Genomic DNA, 19,994 nt, shown 5'->3' on the forward strand with positions numbered 1-19,994 from the left:
TTTTTCCTGTTGAGGCTGGACAGGGGCCTCACCAACCTTCTCAACATAGTGATTCACTGTTAACCTTTAGTAATTAACCCATCAGAATGAGAGATGAGAGCTCGTGTGCCATTTCTAGGGCACATTGTATAGATACCAACTAATTTATAAAATTGTTTTATAAAATACTTGTATGTGTAGCTTTGTAAAATGAATTTGATAACTTGATTCAATTTGCATGTACTGAGTATCCGCTGTGGTTAGGCACTGATGTTCACCACAAGAGATAAACAAAATTATATCTTAAAGATGTTATGTTAGGATATCATTCTAAGTAAAAAAATTCCAGATATAAGTCCTTTCGAAAAGTTAAGATTTCTCTTTTAAATCCCCTCCTCACCTGTTTTGTGTAATCTGGCTTGCTACACTGAGTTGTGTAGATCATGTCATTCTTCCATGTGCCTAAAAGTCATTTTTTGCATTCTCCTACAGTTTTTTTTTCCAGGGACTTTCCAATTTTTTTGAGCAGGTCATTTATTTTCAAGGCTTTTGCTTTATACACAGTTCCATTTACTTGATAGTATTGTATTTGTCCAACTCTAGTGGATAATATATTTACAGAGATCCAGCATGTAGAGGAGACATGTTAAGAATGCTTGATTCATACTGTGCAAGAGAAAAGCCCTGAGTGCTATTTTTCAGTATTAGAATTACACTTGGTATATGAACAGTCAGGATATTAGAATCCCAAGAGGGTGCTTAATGGTGGAAGTACATACCTTTCCAGTACAACAACTAAACTTCCAAAAAGGTAGTAGGAATTGAGGATGATCCATCTGATTATATGGAGAAGGACATAAAGGTAAATATCTGCATGGCAGCTGAGAGCACCCAGCTATTAGGATATAGGTTGTGAGCAATCTGATTTTCAGGAATTTAAAAATTCAAGCTGCCTGGGATGCATGTAGTTGGAAGCAGAACTTGATCCAAAAAAACGGTTTAGTTCTATTTTTAGGTCAACAGTAGGATGATGCAAATGACCTAGATTCTTCAATTTCTAAACCTAATTAATGTGGCCATGCAGCCACAACATCAAGGCGAGACACCCCATGGGCCCATGAGTAAATGTACATTAACCACTGCTAGAAAACAGCACAAGGAAGCCACTGACAAATAATAAAACCCAATTCAAGGAAATTCTGCCAATTGAAGAAACAATAGAAAATCAGCAGCCCTAGGATAAGAGCCGTCACTCCAAAGTCAAACACTCAGCAATATAGTTCCTTCCGGGGGAAAAATGGGCACATGGAGGAAGCATATTATGGTCTGCTCACTGAAGTGCTGTTTTAAAAAGTAACAATGAAATCACAATCAATAAGTGAGCACTGTGAGAGGTCAATTAAAAATATTGAGGCTTAGCCTGGGAAGGCTGTAGAGCAAGAAGGATGGAGAGAAGATGACTAACAGTTACAGGAGAGTAGCTGGATAGGAAGAATACCATTTAATGTTCTATATATGTAGCACAGTAGAGTATGTTCCACAACAATTAATTGAATATTTCAAAATAGTAGAGAGGCTTTTGAATGCTCCCAATACAAAGAAAGGATAAATATGGTAGGCAGTCAATTTGCCAATTACCCTGATCTGATCATTACATGTTTTATACATGCATTAAAATGTCATACTGGCCTCAGAAATATGTATAATTACTATGTGCCAATTAAAAATAAAAAGAAAAGAAAAAATTTAATAACATTAAATTCATAAAATATAAAACGATATTCATATAACTACCTAAAATTTATATATTTTTATAATGCATAAATATATAAAATGTATCTTCAAAAGTAGATTGCAAAAACTATGATAAAGGATGATACTTTTACAAAAAAGTGCATCTATCTATCTATCTGTCTATCACCTTTATCATCCTGGTAGCCAAGAAAGCAACAAAATCTCATTGGTCAGTAAATTTTATATATGTTATTGTAGAAACTATGTATATAGTAAATAGTATAGGTCAGGGGAGGTTATAACCAAAGTGTGAAAAGTGATCATCATCTCTGGGAGGCAGGCAGTGGCACCACTGAGCTAAATCCCCAGCCCTGCTTTCTTCCTTTTGTGCATACTGTATATAGATTCTAAAACAACCACAGTGAGCATGCACAGTAATATACAGATTATTTTTTTAAATAAACAGGACTTTATGTTTCTGAAGTCTCTGCCTGCACTTTTGGCACAGTGCTTTAGGGCATGGCTATAGGAGCCAGAGCAGAACGTGGGCAGCAGTCTTCCTACCTGTCAGCACCATGGATAGGGTTAGTAGTCTGTGGTTGGCTGCGCCTCAGGTTTTGTTCTTTCTTCTCGGCATTGTGGTGAACTAGAGCTACCATCCTCTGGGGGGCCCTCACTCTCCGATGCTCTCCTTCGTACAGATACTGTCTCCCAGACAAATTTCTTTCTCTAGATATTCTCTTCCTTATAGATACTCACTTTGTTCCAGATACTTTTCAAAAGGATACTCTTTTTCTTCCACATGCATTTTCTCCTTCAAATCCTCTTCTTTAAAAAGATCCTCTTTTCCTTTCAGATAATTTTCTCCCTCCAAAAACATATCTTCCTCCAGAGACTCTTCCTCTTCTGGATATTCTTCCTCCTCCAGAAACTCTTCCTCCTCTGGAAATTCTTCCTCCTCCAGAGACTCTTCTTCCTCTGGATATTCTTCCTTCTCCAAAGACTCTTGCTCTATGGTGAATGGAGGTTCATCCTGCAGACTCTCTTCTTTTAGCTTCATGTTAATATCCTCTCCCTTTGATGGCAAGGTCTGTGTGGAATGTTCAGAAGTTGTTCTGGAAGGGTGAGGAGATAAAGCTCCTGACGGCAAATCTTTTTCAGCAGACATGTTGGAGAAGCATTAAGCAGATGAGCCCTTTCAGCAGCAGGCAATGTCATTGTACTTCCTGGAAACCAAGAAAGGAATGAAATCCCATTGGTTAGTAACAGTCAACTGTACAGTGACTTAAATCCATTTTGATTATTCATTTCATTCAGTAGTCTTTGGTAAGCTCTTTAAGTATGCAGATCCTTACACAGTGGCCTGTGAAAAGGCACAAAAAGAGATCGGGCTTTAATCTCCATGAGCTAGTTGGGGAGACCACACCAGAAGGCAAAGGCTTTGGAGTTAACATACAATATGAAGTAAAAGAGGAGGGCTGGAAAGTGGAATGATCAGTCTTTAGCAATGTGATTGTTAGAGAATACTTGTATTTATTCATTCAAGAAATACTTATTTCCACAACAAAAAGACAGACTGTTTTCTAGGAGCTTCAAATTTGGGGAAGAAAAGAGTCATGCAAACAGATGTCTAAACACAAAGTGACAAGCACGATGAGAAAGGAATACACAGGGTAGAAAAGGCACGGTGACAGGCCCCTGGTCAGGGAAGGCCCCCAAGACACATTCTCATGCTGTCATCTTTTCTAGAAGCATCACCAGTTCTTAGCTTATGTCTTATGTCTTATCTCCAGCTTCAGCACTACTGTGCGCATGTTTACTCCCCCAGAAGTCTGGGCTCCATCCTATGCTCCATCCAGGACTTCTATGTTTTTACTAAGGTAGTTATTTGCTATGCTAAATAGTTTATTTGCAAGTCTGTTTTTCCAACAGTGTGAACTTCTCAAAGACAGGAAGGGATGGTTCTTTTAAAAAACAAAACAAAACGCAGCATTTTGAAATCCTCCAAGCCTCCATATCTCCTCTGCGATTCCCCATGGCAAACATGACATCTCCAGTCTGGGTTACTAGTCTGAGACCACTGCCACTATGTTTCTAGTTATTCTCCAAAAAGAGTGTTGTAAAAATACAAATCCCATCAAGATATCTATTGGTCCCCACCCCCGCCTGAGCTCTTGTTGTGCTCTATTCCATGTCTTCCTGTCTCTCCAACCTCATCTCATCCTATTCCTCCTCCACCACCCAAGCCTGCTATTCTATCGCACAGCACTGATCACTGTGTCTAATTATGTATTTATTTCTGTTTACTTGTTCAGTCTTTCTCTTCCACTAGGCATCAGTGGGAACAGTTGTGAGACCGGTTTCAGCTCTACTTTCAACACCTTAGCCCAGAGCCAGGTGCATAATAGATGTCCAATAACTCTATAGCCAGTGCCTGAAGGGACAAAGAGGTTGCTCTAGAGCAGTATCATCCAAACTTTAAAAAATGATCGAATTTTGCACAGTGGGGTAATTTAAAGAGGCTGCTCATTATAGAAGAAACTGCTAAGAACTCTTGTTAGCTTGGGACTGAAGAGATAGCTATATTGGCCTACTTTTTCCAGTTCTCTGATTGGGAAGCTCTGTTCTAGGGAACCACCCAGAGATCATCACCAGTATGCCTTTTAGAAGAGGAGTGTGATGCTCAAGATAAGGGGTCGGATGGATAAGGACAGTCATAATGGGCCAGTAGGCACATTCACCTACCCACAGGTTTGCCAGAGCCATTAGACTACACAGGATGAACTGGAGTGATGAGCACAGAAAGAATTTCCCAGACTCTTTTTCAAAGAAGGAAGTGATGCCCAGCTGTAGAGGGAGTAGTCAACAGAGAGCCCTCATTTGCCAGTGCTTTCAGATCTGCCTCAGCTGCAGAGTATCCTGCCAGTAGACATGCCCTTCTTGGGATGGCCTGCCTCGTGACTGAGCAAAGTGGGGTTATAAGAGCCCAGGGTCTTAGTCACCTTCCCATCACTGAACACATACTCCAAATCCACAACCTAAAGGAGGAGAGGTTTACTTTAGCTCACGGTTTTAGTCCATGGTGGGCTGGTTCTTCCCTAAGAAAGAAATAGGATGATAGAGGGTATGGTGGAGGAAAAAGTTCTCACCTCTTGGCAGCCAGGATACAGAGGGAGGAGAGAGGAGCCCGGGATAAGAATACATCCTTCTGTTTTGCATCCTCAGCGACCTGCCTCCAACCAGGCCCTATCTTCCAACAGCACAGTTAGCTACTGAAGTCATCAGTGGATAAGTCCACTGATGAGGATAGCACCTCCATATCGAAACACCTTCCACACACACGAGAGTTTTGGTAACATTTTAGATCTAAACCATAACACCAGGCCAGCCACAAGTCGAATGCCTGAAAAGCAACTCTTGCCTCAGAGCACTCCAGCAAGTTGGCCAAAGCTTATCAAGACTATTCCACAAGTACTATCCCTGGCCCGGTCCTGCTCCTTTCTCCTCCTTTCTAGGGGTTGGGCCCAAGAAACATTTTGTGCCTCCTTAGGTTACATCTTATAGTCTATTTCCAGAAAACCCACCCTGTGATAGGCAGCTTCACAATATATAAATCTGGAAAAGAACTGACTGCAAGAGCTGGTAAAGAGAAGAGAAAGATCTCACAGATAGATTGATAATATTTTGGGGATGTTGGTGCTAGGGAGTAACCAGACCTGTCAGGGGTAGGAAAAATTGGCCTTCCAGAGAGATGACAGGGGCTGTAAGACCAATTATTAGATATTTTGTATGGGGTGATGTCAAAAGATTGACATGAAAGGGCTCAGCTCTTAAAGATTAATGTAAAAGGGGCTTGATGTAATTTCTTAGGTGTCTTAGCCAGTTTTCTGTCACTGGGAAAAAATACCCAATATCCACAATTTAAAGGAGGAGAAGTTGTTTTGGTTCATGGCTTTTAGAAGATTCAATCCATAGTTGGCTGGCTCCAAGGCAGATATGGCATGGTGGAGGTGTCTGGTGTAGGAAAGCAGAGAAAGAAAGGGGGAACTGGGGCTAAGAACACATCCTTACAGGTCACACCTCCAGTGTCCCATCTCCAGTCAGGCCCCACCTCCTAACAGGACATTCAGTTACCAAAGTCATCAGTGGATGAATGGACAGACAAGTATGGTGCTTGTATGATTTAATCACCTTCCCAAAGCCCACCTCTGAATACATGAGACTTTTGGGGGGACAGTGCAGATTTAAGCCATAACATTACAAAACAGGGTGGAAAATTTATCAAAAGTGTCGCCATTTGCATCTGGATGGGTTCAGGATCTGATACGTAAGATAATAGATATATTTATGTCATATATACATATGACATATAATATGATATATTTTTCTCAAGGGAGGAAAATAAGTCATATTTAACATTTTCAAAGGATTATTCAATGATTAATAGAGATCTTGAGAAAGTCCATGCTCCCATCCCTAAGTAACTAGCTGGCTTCAGCTTTGCTGACACACAAAACTGAAAATGTTAAAAAGCAGACAACAAAATAGCCTAAAGGAGTGTCATATGAGGGGTGGTTGGCAGAGCTGGCCTCCCCTGGAGGAAGGGTCTGCCTACAGCCTGGGGGAGGAGGGGCGGCCACATCTGGATGGAGAAGAGGGCTAGGCAGAGACGAGGCTAAGCTCTGGGAGTAAAGCTCCGAGTGCTGACCTTGCAACTCCATCAAGAACAGGATGAACAAAGAGGAGAGGCAATAGATGGGCATCCTCAGCAGGAGGGAGAAGCAAGCTGTCTAAGGGCAGGACCGCCACCCATGCATGCAGCCATGCATACAGGCCTGATAATGACTGGCTGGTCAGAGCTGGGGAAGAAAGTGAAGATGAGGAGCAGAAAAACAGGAGAAAGGCCAGAAATGGTGGAACTGAAGCCAAACCTGACCTGCTTCCACCCTCACCCCCAATTCACTCCTGAGTGTGTCTTATTGTTACAAGATTTTACTCTTGGGACATAAGGTCATAAGGTCCCAAGTGTGCGGAAGGGCAGTTTACTCTCCAGGTAGATAAGACCAAGGTCAAAGCCAAGGTTAAGCCAGACCTTGAGGGGCTTCTACTTTCCAGGATGTGGCCTAAGCAGGTGCTGGACAAAGGCTCTGCCACCATAGAGAGTCTCCACTTTCAGCAGGTGAGGTTTCTCTCCAGTGCTGCCCTTGCTGTTTGCACTGCCCTCGTGGAGTATTGTATTCCCAGGAGCAGCTGCCAGGGCTCAGTGTATGATCTGGGCCTAGCCTTCTGTCCTTCAGCCCTAGGTCTTCCCTGGGGATGCAGCCAACACCAAGGGCTGGACAGGTTCCTAGGAGGGAACTCACAGCTATGAGCAGAATTCCTGCAAGTTGGCCCTCTGAGAATCACTCAGGTCCCAGCCAAGCCTGAAGCCACTCTGCTGGCCTTTAATGTGTTCCAAACCACTAGCAGATCCTCCAGGGTTCCATAACAAAGATCAGGAGCCAGAGCCTTGGGCCCCCGAGGATCTCCTCCTTTGTGACTTCACTCATTGAAATCACCTGGGAAGGAGTGCTGAAGGTTCCATCCTAGAGTCTTGGCTTCTGAAGAGGCAAAGACAGCAGGCCTGGCCAGTGCAGAGGACACTCTGCCCGCATTGTAATTGAGGTCACTTCTGGTCCATGTCCGACAGGGATGTAGAGAGCAGCCTCCGAGGCACTGAGTGCTCCAGGCACCATGGATGATGCTGCATCCTCATGTTGATGAGGCTACAACACAGGGCTATTTTGAGGAGGGAGGAGGGGGCTCATACACAAAAGTCAAATCTGCTTACTGTGAACACCTAAATTTTAGTTTGATGATTAAAAACATTGACTTCCAGAAAGTTCCACAGACTTTCTGGAGAAATTCCTTCCCTGGAAAATTGAGATCATGACAATGCTTCTCCACTGTTAAGACCTGTGGTTATCACATAGCAAGGTCTACATCATCATGGAGCTTGAGGTTCAGGGTGACTTCCTTGAATTTATCAAAACTGGGAAGATCTGCAAGAAGATGATGCTTGAAAGAAGTTCTACCAGCTCTCCTTGGGTGTCAAGTACTGCTGTAACCTGGACATCACCCACAGAAATCTCAAGTGAAAGAATTTTCTGATCATCAAGGACTTCAAGATCAAACTATCTGACATTAACTTTCCAAGTGCTGCCTTTGGGATGATAGTGACCAATTGACAATAGCAAAACCTTCTTTGGGTTAGGGTGTACACAGTTCCTGAGGTGCTGTAGATTATCCCCTACCAGCCCAAGAACCCCAGGCATGATCCTTTCCATAATGGTCTGTGGTTCCATGCCCTACCACAACTCCAACAACAAGAAAATGCTATGTACCCAGCAGGAGCACCATGTCAACTTCCTGCACTCCAAGTACCTGAGAGGAATGTGCAAGCACCTCTTCTACCACAGACTACAGCCTGATAGCAACTGAAAGCTGCACATCTACAAGATCCTCAGCCAATGCTGGATGCAGCCCAAGGCACAGTGCTGAAGCATCTCTGGAGTCATCAACCAGGGGGTGAGCTCCCAGCACATGGAGCCCTCATGGACCCCTAAACCTGCTTCTGACAAGAAGTTCACTCATGGTAGAAAAGTGGCTGCGGGACAGTGAGCAAAATCTTCTGTGGGTGGAGGACATAGACGGCCCTTGAGGTACTGCAGGGCATCCCCTACTGGTCCAAGGTATCTTATATCTGGACCAAGCTGGAGATTTGGCCTGAGACAAAACTCAAAGAAGATATCGTGCAAGTGTCCAGAAAGTGTCCAGGGAATGGGAGGTCCTGGGTCTTGGCAGCCTCTAGAGACGCTCACTCAGTGAGCCTCCTGAAGCCCATGAAGAACTCATGACTTGAACTTGAGCCAGGGATAAATGCAAGGAGGAAGAGAGTTCTGAGGAGCTGCTACTTTTGTCAGTTTCTTCTCTCTCCTTTTGAACTTGGTAACTCACATGACTTGCCACAGTGGCCCTTTTTTCTTAACTCCATTCTGGACAAGCTCATGGAGGCCGTGGACTGTGAGCTTCACTGCTCTCATTTTCCAAGTCACTGAGCCACCACACAGCCAGGCAGGGAGATGCTCTGGATGTTGCTGCTGCAACAGGCAAACTGCTTAGGGTTGAGTGAACAGAACAAGAAGGCACCATTGTCTGCCTTGGGCACCATCTATCCCCATTCACGTAGGGTGGGTGGGGCTGCAGCTTATGACACTGGTGGGAGGCCGGATAGGGCTGGTTGTGGAGAGGGCGGTTTTTGGTCTCAGGTTCCAACTTCTCCATCTCTGAGCAAGATGTCAACTGTCTCCCATCTGGTTCTGTTTAACAGTAGTGACTAGGAATGTGTTCTGATTAAACCAACTTGACCAAAGGGATTCTTGCGACCACTTGCTGGACAGTTAAGAAATGGCAGGTACTGGGAGATTTGCCTGCAGCTGATTTGCTCTTTGATCCGTCATTGTATGGCTCAGTGGCATGTGTATGCCTTTCTGTGTAAGCTGTCTCAAATGCTTTTTGGAGGAGGCAAGGAATAAGACACAGATGAGATTGTGATAGAGAAAGCTACCAGTGGGGCAAAAGGTGAGCTATGGGAAAGTTTTGGGACTTCTATCTACTTTCATGGAAGCCTCTTTCATTTTAAAGGAAGACACACCAGCTTTAACTAGACTGAAAGCCTGAACGCACCAGCTATGATTGCTGTCTATTTCTACCCTCTTGCTCCTAATGCCTTCCTCATAAACTAAAGCCAGGGATGGTGAGAGCAATTGGAGAGTTGTGACAACGGCTCTTTGCTTGACCAAACTATAGTCAGGGTCCTGGGCCTTCCTGTGAGTCCATCCATGCACCTCCTTGCAAAATCTACTTGCAGTAAGAACCCTGCTGAGTCAATTTAAGAAGAAACCCCATGAAATGATCGTTTTCAATATCTGACCAGATTTCTTACCCTTTGTCATCCTCCCGATGCTGGATCACCTTTGCCTGTCTTCAGCAAGAATCCTGTCAGGTCAGCTTAACCAAAATCATTACCCCTGGTATTTCTTTTTATATTTTCCATCCATCCTCATGACATCCTTATGCTATTTACTGATTCCCACCCCATTCCTGGGCTATAAATTCCTATTTGGCCTTGCTTTATTTGGAATTGAGCCCAGTTCTACAGTGAGGTCTCTTTTCTCCTATTGCACAAGTTTTGAATAAAATCTGCTTTTATGCCTTCAATGGCTGTCCAGTTTTGGTTTCCTTTGACAGCACCTTTCAAGCTTTACCTTGGAAGGGGTAAGGAACACACATAGGAACGACCATTCCATCAAAGGCTTACACTTCACAACTCCATCTGCTGGTCTCCTGGATACCCCAGATTGCGTGTATCACCAGGATGCTGTCATTCAGGGTTAAAAGCCTTCTTTCCAATTTCTCATCAGGTCTTGTAAAAGGGAGCTGGATTCCAGACAGCTGCATTCTCATTTCAAAGATCAGAAAAGAAACTGAATTCTAGACATCTTCCCTTTAATTCTCCAAGAAATTTGTAAGGAAAACATACAAGTAGAAATAAATCTTAACAGCAACCTGACACCCAGTGTCTGAGGCAGACCTCCTTGATCTGACTTGTGATTCAGATTTTGACTCATTTTTATCACGGTTTCTGACAGATTGCAGGTTAATTTCTGTGGTTACAACAGGAAAAGCATCTTCACACTAGATAACTGTACCTCATGAATCTCTGCACGAGCGTCCCAAGACAACTGCTTCCATCCAATAAATTGTCAGATGGTTTTAATCAGTTTAAATAAAGTTTTACCCCTAAAAATTAGAGCAATTGTTTAGAATTGGCAGAATTCACAAAAAATTGAGGGCTCTGGAAGTAAGAGTCAGGCTAGGGTTGGCTTTTCTTCTTGGAAATATTGATGCTGAGCAGAGCTGTGTGCTTTTTTTTGTTTTTTGCTTTAACATTTCACCGACAAAGCTAAACTTTATTTCCACGTTTATTACATGTTTGTCTTTGATGTTGAGTATATATTAAGACTGATTTAACTTAGAGCTTGGGAGAAGATTTGACATTCTCCACTGAATGGGTTAAAAAGGAATGTAAAACTACAAAATACTAGTTTAAATGTGAGTTCTAAATTACGGTAAACAGAACAATAAATACCTTGCTATTTTTCTCTAATTAACCAGATGAATTTCATTATAAAAAATTTTCATAACAATTTATTTCAAGAAAGGAAATAGGGAATAATCATAAAACCATTTAGTACAGGGTATAAATAAATTAAGAATTTTAACACACAACTTCTATCTTCTATTTAAAATTAAGATTTGAGAGGGATTAATTAATGTCAACTATAGATCTAATGACATGAACCCACCTGCTTTTTTTTTTGGTACCGGGGATCGAACTCAGGTCTTTGCCCTTGCGCAGCAGGCAGCGAAACCACTGAGCTAAATCCCTGGCCCTTACCCACCTGCTTTTGTCAGAAAGAGTTAGGCTGACTTAAAGATGACAAAAACCAGTTCTATTTGGCATTCATGTTTCACCATTTGGTGCTCAGAATGGGGATGGCCAAATACTAAATGTGTATTCAGAAATTCAGAATTAATCAATATCAAGTGGCTCAGAGGTAACAATTAATCATTATACCTCCTGATTTGTAGTTATGTACAAATGTATAGGTTTTACCATTCACTCAAAGTTTCAAGACAAAATTCCTCTAGATAGTCTGAGCTGCCAAAATTCACAGAACACTAAGAATACTAAGAATTATACTGTAATATAATTCCAGTGTTTGAACATGGACAAAATAATGATGGATATCAAAGTCGGTATTGGTATTATAGTTACTTTCGATTCTTTATATGCCCCTTAGCACATTTGAGGAAGAAAGGTGTGTCTTTTCACTACTAATCTTTATTTATGTGCATTAAAAAGGAACTTGAGAGATGCGGGTGGCTGCTCCCTCCTCCCTCTGGCTTGCCCCGCCCACTTGGATCCAGGAGACCATGAGGAGCCCCCCCCCCCCCCCCGCCTCGGCAGGCCCACCAGCTGCTGGCTTGGCCATGCTGGCACCTGTAACAACAGCCCCCCTCCCTCCCCAACCTCTGGCCTCTTGGCTGTGCAGCTACCTGGTTCCACATTACAGAGGCACAGGGGGGACATAAAGGCCATCGTCCTGAGTTGCACAAGTGAACAACAGAGAGAGGGCCTCTCTCAGGCTCCCTGATGAAAACTGAAGCCCACTGAAAAAGTGAAGAGAATCTCTGCAATATATGCACACCAGACCACCATACTTGGTAAGTTGGAAGGATCATCACCTCCCATTTGAACCTGGACTGTTTTCAGGGGAGGGACAGCTGGAACCTGTAGTGGAATATTGTGGAGTTCAGCCCTGCAGGAGGACAGGGAGCTCAGTTTGGGACTTGCAGCCAGAGATCTGTCTGGGTCTCGTGGGTCTGTGGCTGGCTTACTGAGACTCATTGACTTATAACTGACAGTATCAAAAACAAAAATGAGAAGACATTTAAGCAAGTCACAAACTCAGACCTCCACCCCACAAAAGGCAATTTCTGGGGAAAACGAGGTGGAAAAGTCTGATAATCAATCACCTGGACACCCTGAACTGATAGCACAAGAAGTAACAAAGCAGATGCATGAGGCTCTAGAAAAATTCAAAGCAGAAATAATCTCCCAGATAGCTACAGAGATGGTAAGCAGAATGAAAGACATAATTAGAGGGTCTAGAACAGAAATAGATAAAAAAAAATAGATGAGCTTAGAAACATGCTGGAAGCCATGAATGCCCAGCATAAGAAAGAAATGGAAACCATGATCACCCAACATAAGAAAGAAATGGAATCCATGAAACAGATTCAAACAGATATTCAGGAGATTAAAAACTCCATTGAAACCATTCAGAGCAGATTAAGGGAATCTGAAGATAGAATATCAGATATAGAAGACAGGACTGCAGTTAAGGACCATGAAAACAGAGATTTCTTAAAAATAGTAAGGGACCATGAGAAATCAATCCAGCTGCTGCTGGATGATGCAAGGAAGAATAACATAAGGCTGATAGGAGTCCACGAAAAAACAGGAGAAAATACAATTGACATAAAAAAAACTGTTCACAGAAGTAATAGTAGAAAACTTCCCAGACAGAGGTGGAGAATTGGACATACAGATAACTGAGGCATATTGAACTCCAACTAGCCATGATCAAAAAAAATCTATGCCTAAACACATAATGATCAAGATCCCAGAAACCCAACAGAAGAACAAAATTCTACAAGCAGTTAGAGAAAAAAAACAATCACCTATAAAGGAAAGTCCATCAGAGTCATGGCACATTTTTCAACACAAAGCCTTAAGTTAAGGAGAGCATGGAGTTAAGTATTTCAAGCCCTAAAAGAGAATAACTTCCAATCCAGACTGTTGTATCCTGCAAAATTTCAAAATCGATGGGGAAATTAGATACTTTCACGACAAAGAACACCTGAGAAATTTTGTGAATACCAGCACTCCAAACCAGCACTCCAAACAATCCTAAGCAATATTCTACAAAAAGACAATGAAGATCACAACTCCATGAGGCCCAACAGAGGGAAGCCACCAGGCAAGGTAAGAAACTAAAGAGAAAGGGAAAAAACCCCCCACAAGAAATAAAAGAGCCACCAATAGTAAAACATCATGACAAGGATGAGTCAATATCTATCAATTATAGCTATCAGTGTTAATAGTCTCAATTCGCCAACCAAGAGAAAGAGACTGACAGAATGGATTAAGAAGCAAAATCCAACAATATGCTGTATACAAGAAACACACCTAACTCAAAAAGAAACTCATAGACTGAAAGTAAAAGGATGGAAGACAGTTCTTCACGACACAGGAACCCAGAAAAAAGCAGGGGTAGCAATCTTATTTGCAGACAAAGTAGATTACAAATCAAAACTAATTAAGAGAGACAAAGATGGTCACTACATCTTCGTGAAGGGAACAATCCAAGAGGAAGAGATGACAACCCTAAATATATATGAACCAATTATGAATGCCCCCAACTATATAAGACAAATATTAATGGACATGAAAAACCAAATAAGCTCTAATACAATTGTAGTGGAGGATCTCAATACTCTATTATCACAATTAGATCATCTAGAGAAAAAATTAACAACAAAATTCTAGAATTGAACCAAGCTATTGAACAAATGGACTTAATAGATGTTTGCAGAGTGTTCCACTCCACAAAATCAGAATACACATTCTTTTTGGCTGCACATGGGTCATTCTTCAAAATAGACCACATGCTAGCTCACAGAACATGTCTAAGTAAATGTAAAAGAATTGAAGTAACCCCTTGTATATTATCAGACCATAGTGCAAAATAATTGGGATCAATGACAAAAGAAACTGCCAAACTCCCACAAAGACATGGAAATTAAAACACCCTCCCAAACAACCAATGGGTCACAGAGGAAATTAAAGAAGAAATTAGACAGTTTCTACAAGTAAGTGATAATGCCAGTACAACATACAGGAATCTATGGGACAGAGTAAAAGCAGTTCTATGTGGGAAATTCATAGCAGTCAATGCCCATATTAGGAAAACAGAGAGAACTCAAATAAATAACCTAATGCAGAACCTCAAGCTCCTAGAAAAAAAGAGCATAACAAACTCAAAGATCATACAAGAGAGGAAATTATAAAGATCAGAGCAGAAATCAATGCAATGGAGACTAAGAGAATGATACAAAAAATTAATGAATCAAAGAGTTGGTTTTTGAAAGAATAAATAAAATCAATAAACCCTTAGCCAACTTTATCAAAAAAGGAAAGAAAAGGCTCAAATCCATGCAATCAAGAATGAAAAAGGTGTAGTCACAACAGATCCAACAGAAATCCAAAGCATCATTAATACCTACTTCAAGAACCTGTACTCTAATGAAAGAGAAAACACAGAACAAATGGACAGAGTCCTAGATACATATGATTTACCACAGTTAAATGAAGAAATAGAAATTCTAAACACCCCAATTGCAATGAGTGAAATTGAAAATGTAATAAAATATTTACCAACAAAGAAAAGCCCAGGTCCTGATGGCTTCACTGCTAACTTCTACAAGATATTTAAAGAAGAACTATTGCCATTACTCTTTAAACTCATCAAGGAAATTGAAAGGGAAGGAAAGCTTCCAAATTCATTCCTGGAAGCAAGTATTACTTTGATTCCAAAACCAGGGAAAGACACAACCCCAAAAGAGAACTATGGGCCAATCTCCCTAATGAATATTGATGCAAAAATCCTCAACATGATACTGGCAAACAGAATACAAAGGGTCATCAAGAAGATCATACACCCTGACCAAGTTGGATTTATCCCAGGGATGCAAGGATGGTTCAACATTCCTAAATCAATAAACGCAATACACTATATTAACAGACTCAAGGACAAAAATCATATGATCATCTCAGTAGGTACAGAAAAGGCATTTGACAAAATCCAACACACATTCATGATAAGAACCCTACAGAAAATTGGAATAGACAGTTTTTATCTCAACTTGATTAAGGCTATCTATGAAAACCCAACAGCCAACATCATACTAAATGGTCAAAAACTGAAAACTTTCAAGCTAAATCAGGAACAAGACAAGGATGCCCACTATCACTACTCTTGTTTAATATAGTTCTGGAAACATTAGCCACAGCAATTAGAAAAGAGAAAGAAATAAAAGGAATAAAAATAGGAAATGAAGAAGTCAAATTGTCATTATTTGCTGATGATATGATACTTTACATAGAAGAACTGAAATACTCTGCCAAAAGACTTCTAGACTTAATTGACAGATTCAGTAGAGTAGCTGGATATAAGGTCAACACTCAAAAAAAAATAGCCTTTTTATATACAAATAATAGACTCACAGAGAGAAATTAGGGAAATAATTCCTTTTACAATAGCATAAAAAAAAGAGAAATATCTAGGAATCAATCTAACAAAGGAAGCAAAAGACCTATACTGAAAAGTATAGCACTTTGAAAAAGGAGATTGAGGAGGATATAAGAAAATGGAAAGACATCCCTTGTTCCTGGGTAGGAAGAACCAATATAGTGAAAATGGCCATACTTCCAAAACTATTATATAGGTTTAGTGCAATGCGCATTGAAATTCCAACAATATATTTCACAGAGCTAGAGAAAACAATCCAAAAATTCATTTGGAACCAGAAGAGACCTAGAATAGCAAAAGAAATTTTAGGCAACAGATATGGCTGGGGGTATTACAATCCCCAACTTGAAACTATACTACAAAGCTACTGTGATAAAAACATCAAGGTATTGGCAAAGAAACAGACCCGAGGATCAGTGGAATAGATTAGAAGATGCAGAAATGACTACAGATATGCTCAACCACTTCATCTTTGACAAAGGAGCCAACCATCCTCATTGAAGGAAAGATAGCCTATTTAATAAGTGGTGTTGGAAAAACTGGATATCAACCTGCCAATGATTAAAACTCCACCCATACTTATCACCATGCACTAAATTAAGATCAAAGTGGATTAAAGATTTAAATATCAAGACAGAAACACTAAATTTGCTGGAAGATAAGTTAGGTAGAACTCTTGAAGACATTGGTATAGGACAAGATTTTATGAACAAAACCTCAGTGGCATGGGAACTTGCACAAAGAATCAACAATTGGGACCTTATCTTATTAGAAAGCTTCTGCAATGCAATAGAAACCACCAACGGAGCTAAGAGACAACTACAATGTGGGGAAAAATTTTCAGCAACTGTACCTTAGACAAAGGATTACTATCTAGAATCTATAAAGAACTTAAAAAAATCAGACTCCCCAAACTCAAAGACCCAATTCAAAAATGGTCATCTGAAATGAACAGACATTTCTCAGACAAAGAAGTAAAAGCAGCAAATAAACATATGAAAAAATGTTCAACATCACTGGTCATTTGAGAGATGCAGATGAAAACAACACTGAGATTCCATCTCACCCCAGAAAGAATGGCTGCTATCAAGAAATTAACCAATAACAAATGCTGGAGGGGATGTGGGGAGAAAGGAACACTTCTCCATTGTTGGTGGGAGTGAAGACTGGTGCAACCACTGTGGAAATCAATATGGAGATACCTCAAAGAACTAGGACTAAAGGTCTCATTTGATCCAGCTATTCCCCTGCTGGGGATCTTCCCCAAAGAATTAAAAGAATCATACCACAGCGATGTATGCACACCCATGTTTATAGCGGCACAGTTTTGTAATAGCAAAAGCTTGGAAACAGCCCAAGTGCCCATTAACTGGAAACTGAATAAAGGATATGTGGTTGTTTTTTTTTTTTTTTATAAAATGGAGTACTACTCAGCCACAAAGAACAAGAAACTAGAGACATTTATAGCTAAATGGATGCATATTGAGGCCATCCTCTTAAGTGAAATAAATAGGACACATATGTGTAAACACCGAATAGTTTCTCAAGTGTGAGAAACTGCAAATATAATTAAGGATACACGGATGAAATTGCCTAGTAACTATTTCTCAGATTGTGTTTCCATTGCATGTCATGTGATTGTATCAAAATTTAAATTAGAGAGAAGCTTGGCTTATGTGGAGTCTGCTAGCTAATTGGAGTTTTTTCCAGACCACTATTTGTTCAATGTTGGTTTTGGGGATCTTTCTGACACAAATAATATCCTTTGGTGTCTTGTTGGTGCTTGAGATGGTTTTTTAAGTTGTATGGAAAAATGTTTAAGTGCTTTTCAGTTTTGTTTTGGTTGAGTTCTACTGTATTTGAAGATTATTGTAGTTTTTTTTCCCCTTGCATTGTTCTGCTTTGAGTGGTTTTAATTTTTGTATGTGTGTGTGATTGTTAATAAAGTTATTAAGAAAAGGAACTTGAAATTATTTTCTATCATGGATTATAGAATGAAGACTCATAGTTTCAAGTGTTTAGAATAATCTGCAAAAACCTATATTCTTTCTAATGCCACTTTGACACTAATTAACTCATCTTTACATTATCCCAGTGATAAAACATTTGCTTATGTAGCTGTTCAAGAGAGATGATTTATGGCTTTTCAATTTTTAAAATTTCATATTTAGTGTCATATTAAGCTCTTCTAAACCAGTCTTCTAGTATTAGCTTCTTAAGAAAGGACAAAAGATAATGCCACATCACATTTTAGCCTCCTCCCTTCCCTGAAAATCAACATTTCTCTTAATGGCACACTCCTTTTTTTTCTTTTCTTTTCTTTTTTTTTTTTTCCGGATAAAATAATAAAATTTCTTCTCGCAAGTGAAGGGGAATGCCAGAAACCAGTCTGGTCAATATCCGCCCGCTTTATTCAGCATTTCCCTTTTTATATCCTTTTTAGCCATTATCTCACCCCTAGTGGTCTTTGATATGTAAATACAATTCCAGTTCCTATTTACAAGTCACAGACACAAGATAGGCCATATACATTGTAAATTCACCCTGGCGTGGTAACTTTGTTAGGTTAATGAAGTTACTGGTTAGAGTCAGATAATCCTCACCTTAAACATACAGGAAAAGCAAATCTTAAAAGAACACATTACTTATTTTGCTTCTGCAACTACCTTAATATTCAATCTATTAAGTTATCTAAAACTTTTCCATATCATTCCTCCCTCTGTTTACTTTGGGATAATTCTTCTATCCATTACAAGTTCTATCCAGTTTATCTACATTTTTTTAACACTAGAATTTGGTAGTCTTGAGTTGCAGCACTGTGCTACTGTATAAATTTTGAAATCCATTGGATGACACAAGGATCAAACATTAATATTAAAATTATAAAAAGAAGGGGACTCAGAAGAGTTCCTAAGTTTTTTTCATTCTGCCCAAGTAGAATTAATCTCATAGGACAACTCTTCTATACCAAATTTCTCATCAAGAGCCTTGATCTGATCTTTTAGTTTGCCTAGTGATTCTTGTGTGGGACTGCATAACTCTGTAATCATAAAACTCCCCTAGCCCCAACTGTGATTGAATGTGAGTAAATAGATAAAGATACTTGTTAGTTCCGGGACACTAGATAAGATCTGTATCAGCCATAAGGTCCCAAAGTAAATTACTCAACTCTTTGTTCAAAACTGATGTTCCTGACACCGCTATCTATAGAACAATCTACAAACATCTGCTGACCATCAGTACGTGTCAGCTGACCACTAACCTTTGTTCCTCTTCTGTAAATTTCACCTGTTAACTTCCCCTGCAACCCCCTATAAAAAGAGCCTCTGGGCTAGTCACCTCTCCAAGCTACTTTGCTTTGGGAGTGCTGTCTGGCCAGACTAAGGTCTGTTTTACTTTCCAGCTTGTCCGGTGTGTTCCTTCCCGGGTGTTCTTCGCTGCAGTCAGCTCCTCAGAGCGTTTGGTAAGGCCCTCGGTCTTACACTTGTACTACACCAAATTTATTAACATATTAACAACTCTCTTCACCAAGAAATAAGCAAGTCCCTCCTTTCTGGGCTGTGAGCAAATCAAGAGCACGTCTATTCTGTAATGACATTGGCTAGTGAATCTGTCAGGTAAAAGGGCCGAAGACCAAGACCAGACCAGGCCACAGCAAGCCTTTATTAGGGGAATAGATCTGCCGGGCTGTCTCTGAACAAAGGAGAGACAAAAGCAATATGGCCGGGGCAGGGAGAGTCTGGGGTGGGGTTTGTAGGGGCTGAGGTGGGGTTGAGTGTGGTAGTGACTAGGGAATAGAGGAGCCCATGATGTCACTAGGTGGTAGGAGGTGAGCAAGTATTAGGTTACTTTCTAGGCAGGAACAGGGGCATACTTGGAAGAAGGGTTTATTCTTTGGTGGGAGCAACCATCTTGGCATGATATCACACAGGGGAGGGGGCAAGACACCATAGGAAGAGGGCAGCTACTATACATAATAGCTGCTGAGGTGGTGGGAGACCTATCAGAATCTAGTTGGATTTCTAAAGCCTGAAGTGTGTCTCAAATTTCCTCAAGATCTTTTTAAACTTCTTGTCCTAATGAAATATATTACTCCCTGTAGCCAAATAAGATCCCACTGGACTGGCGTATACATAGATATAGGATTACATTGACCTTATTTACAATTGTTACAATTACCAGTGGCTCATCCAACAAGGGAGCCGCTGATCCAAACTATTGCTTTCTCTTTGCAATATAATTTTTCATTAGAATAGCCCCCCACAGTCAGAAGTTATCCTGGGTCCCCCATAATGTTTTTAT

General features: G+C 40.6%; 1 protein-coding gene and 1 pseudogene across 1 annotated transcript in view; one reads left to right on the forward strand and one right to left on the reverse strand.

The window, feature by feature from the left end:
• The window catches only part of LOC101701936 (glutamate-rich protein 6B), a 41,629-nt gene extending 38,696 nt beyond the window's left edge, over nucleotides 1–2,933 (reverse strand). The window contains 2 exon segments of the mRNA XM_087197385.1: nucleotides 759–815; nucleotides 2,391–2,933. Of these exon segments, the coding sequence (XP_087053511.1) occupies nucleotides 759–815; nucleotides 2,391–2,881 (548 nt within the window). The 5' untranslated portion in view covers nucleotides 2,882–2,933.
• A 3,950-nt stretch (nucleotides 2,934–6,883) lies between these two features.
• Nucleotides 6,884–10,621, forward strand: LOC110348975 (testis-specific serine/threonine-protein kinase 1-like; annotated as a pseudogene).
• Nucleotides 10,622–19,994: the final 9,373 nt, after the last annotated feature.

This window comes from Heterocephalus glaber, unplaced genomic scaffold, assembly GCF_053883595.1.
Source record: "Heterocephalus glaber isolate CG9 unplaced genomic scaffold, H.glaber_assembly_v1.0 deba00001666, whole genome shotgun sequence".
Taxonomy (NCBI): domain Eukaryota; kingdom Metazoa; phylum Chordata; class Mammalia; order Rodentia; family Bathyergidae; genus Heterocephalus; species Heterocephalus glaber.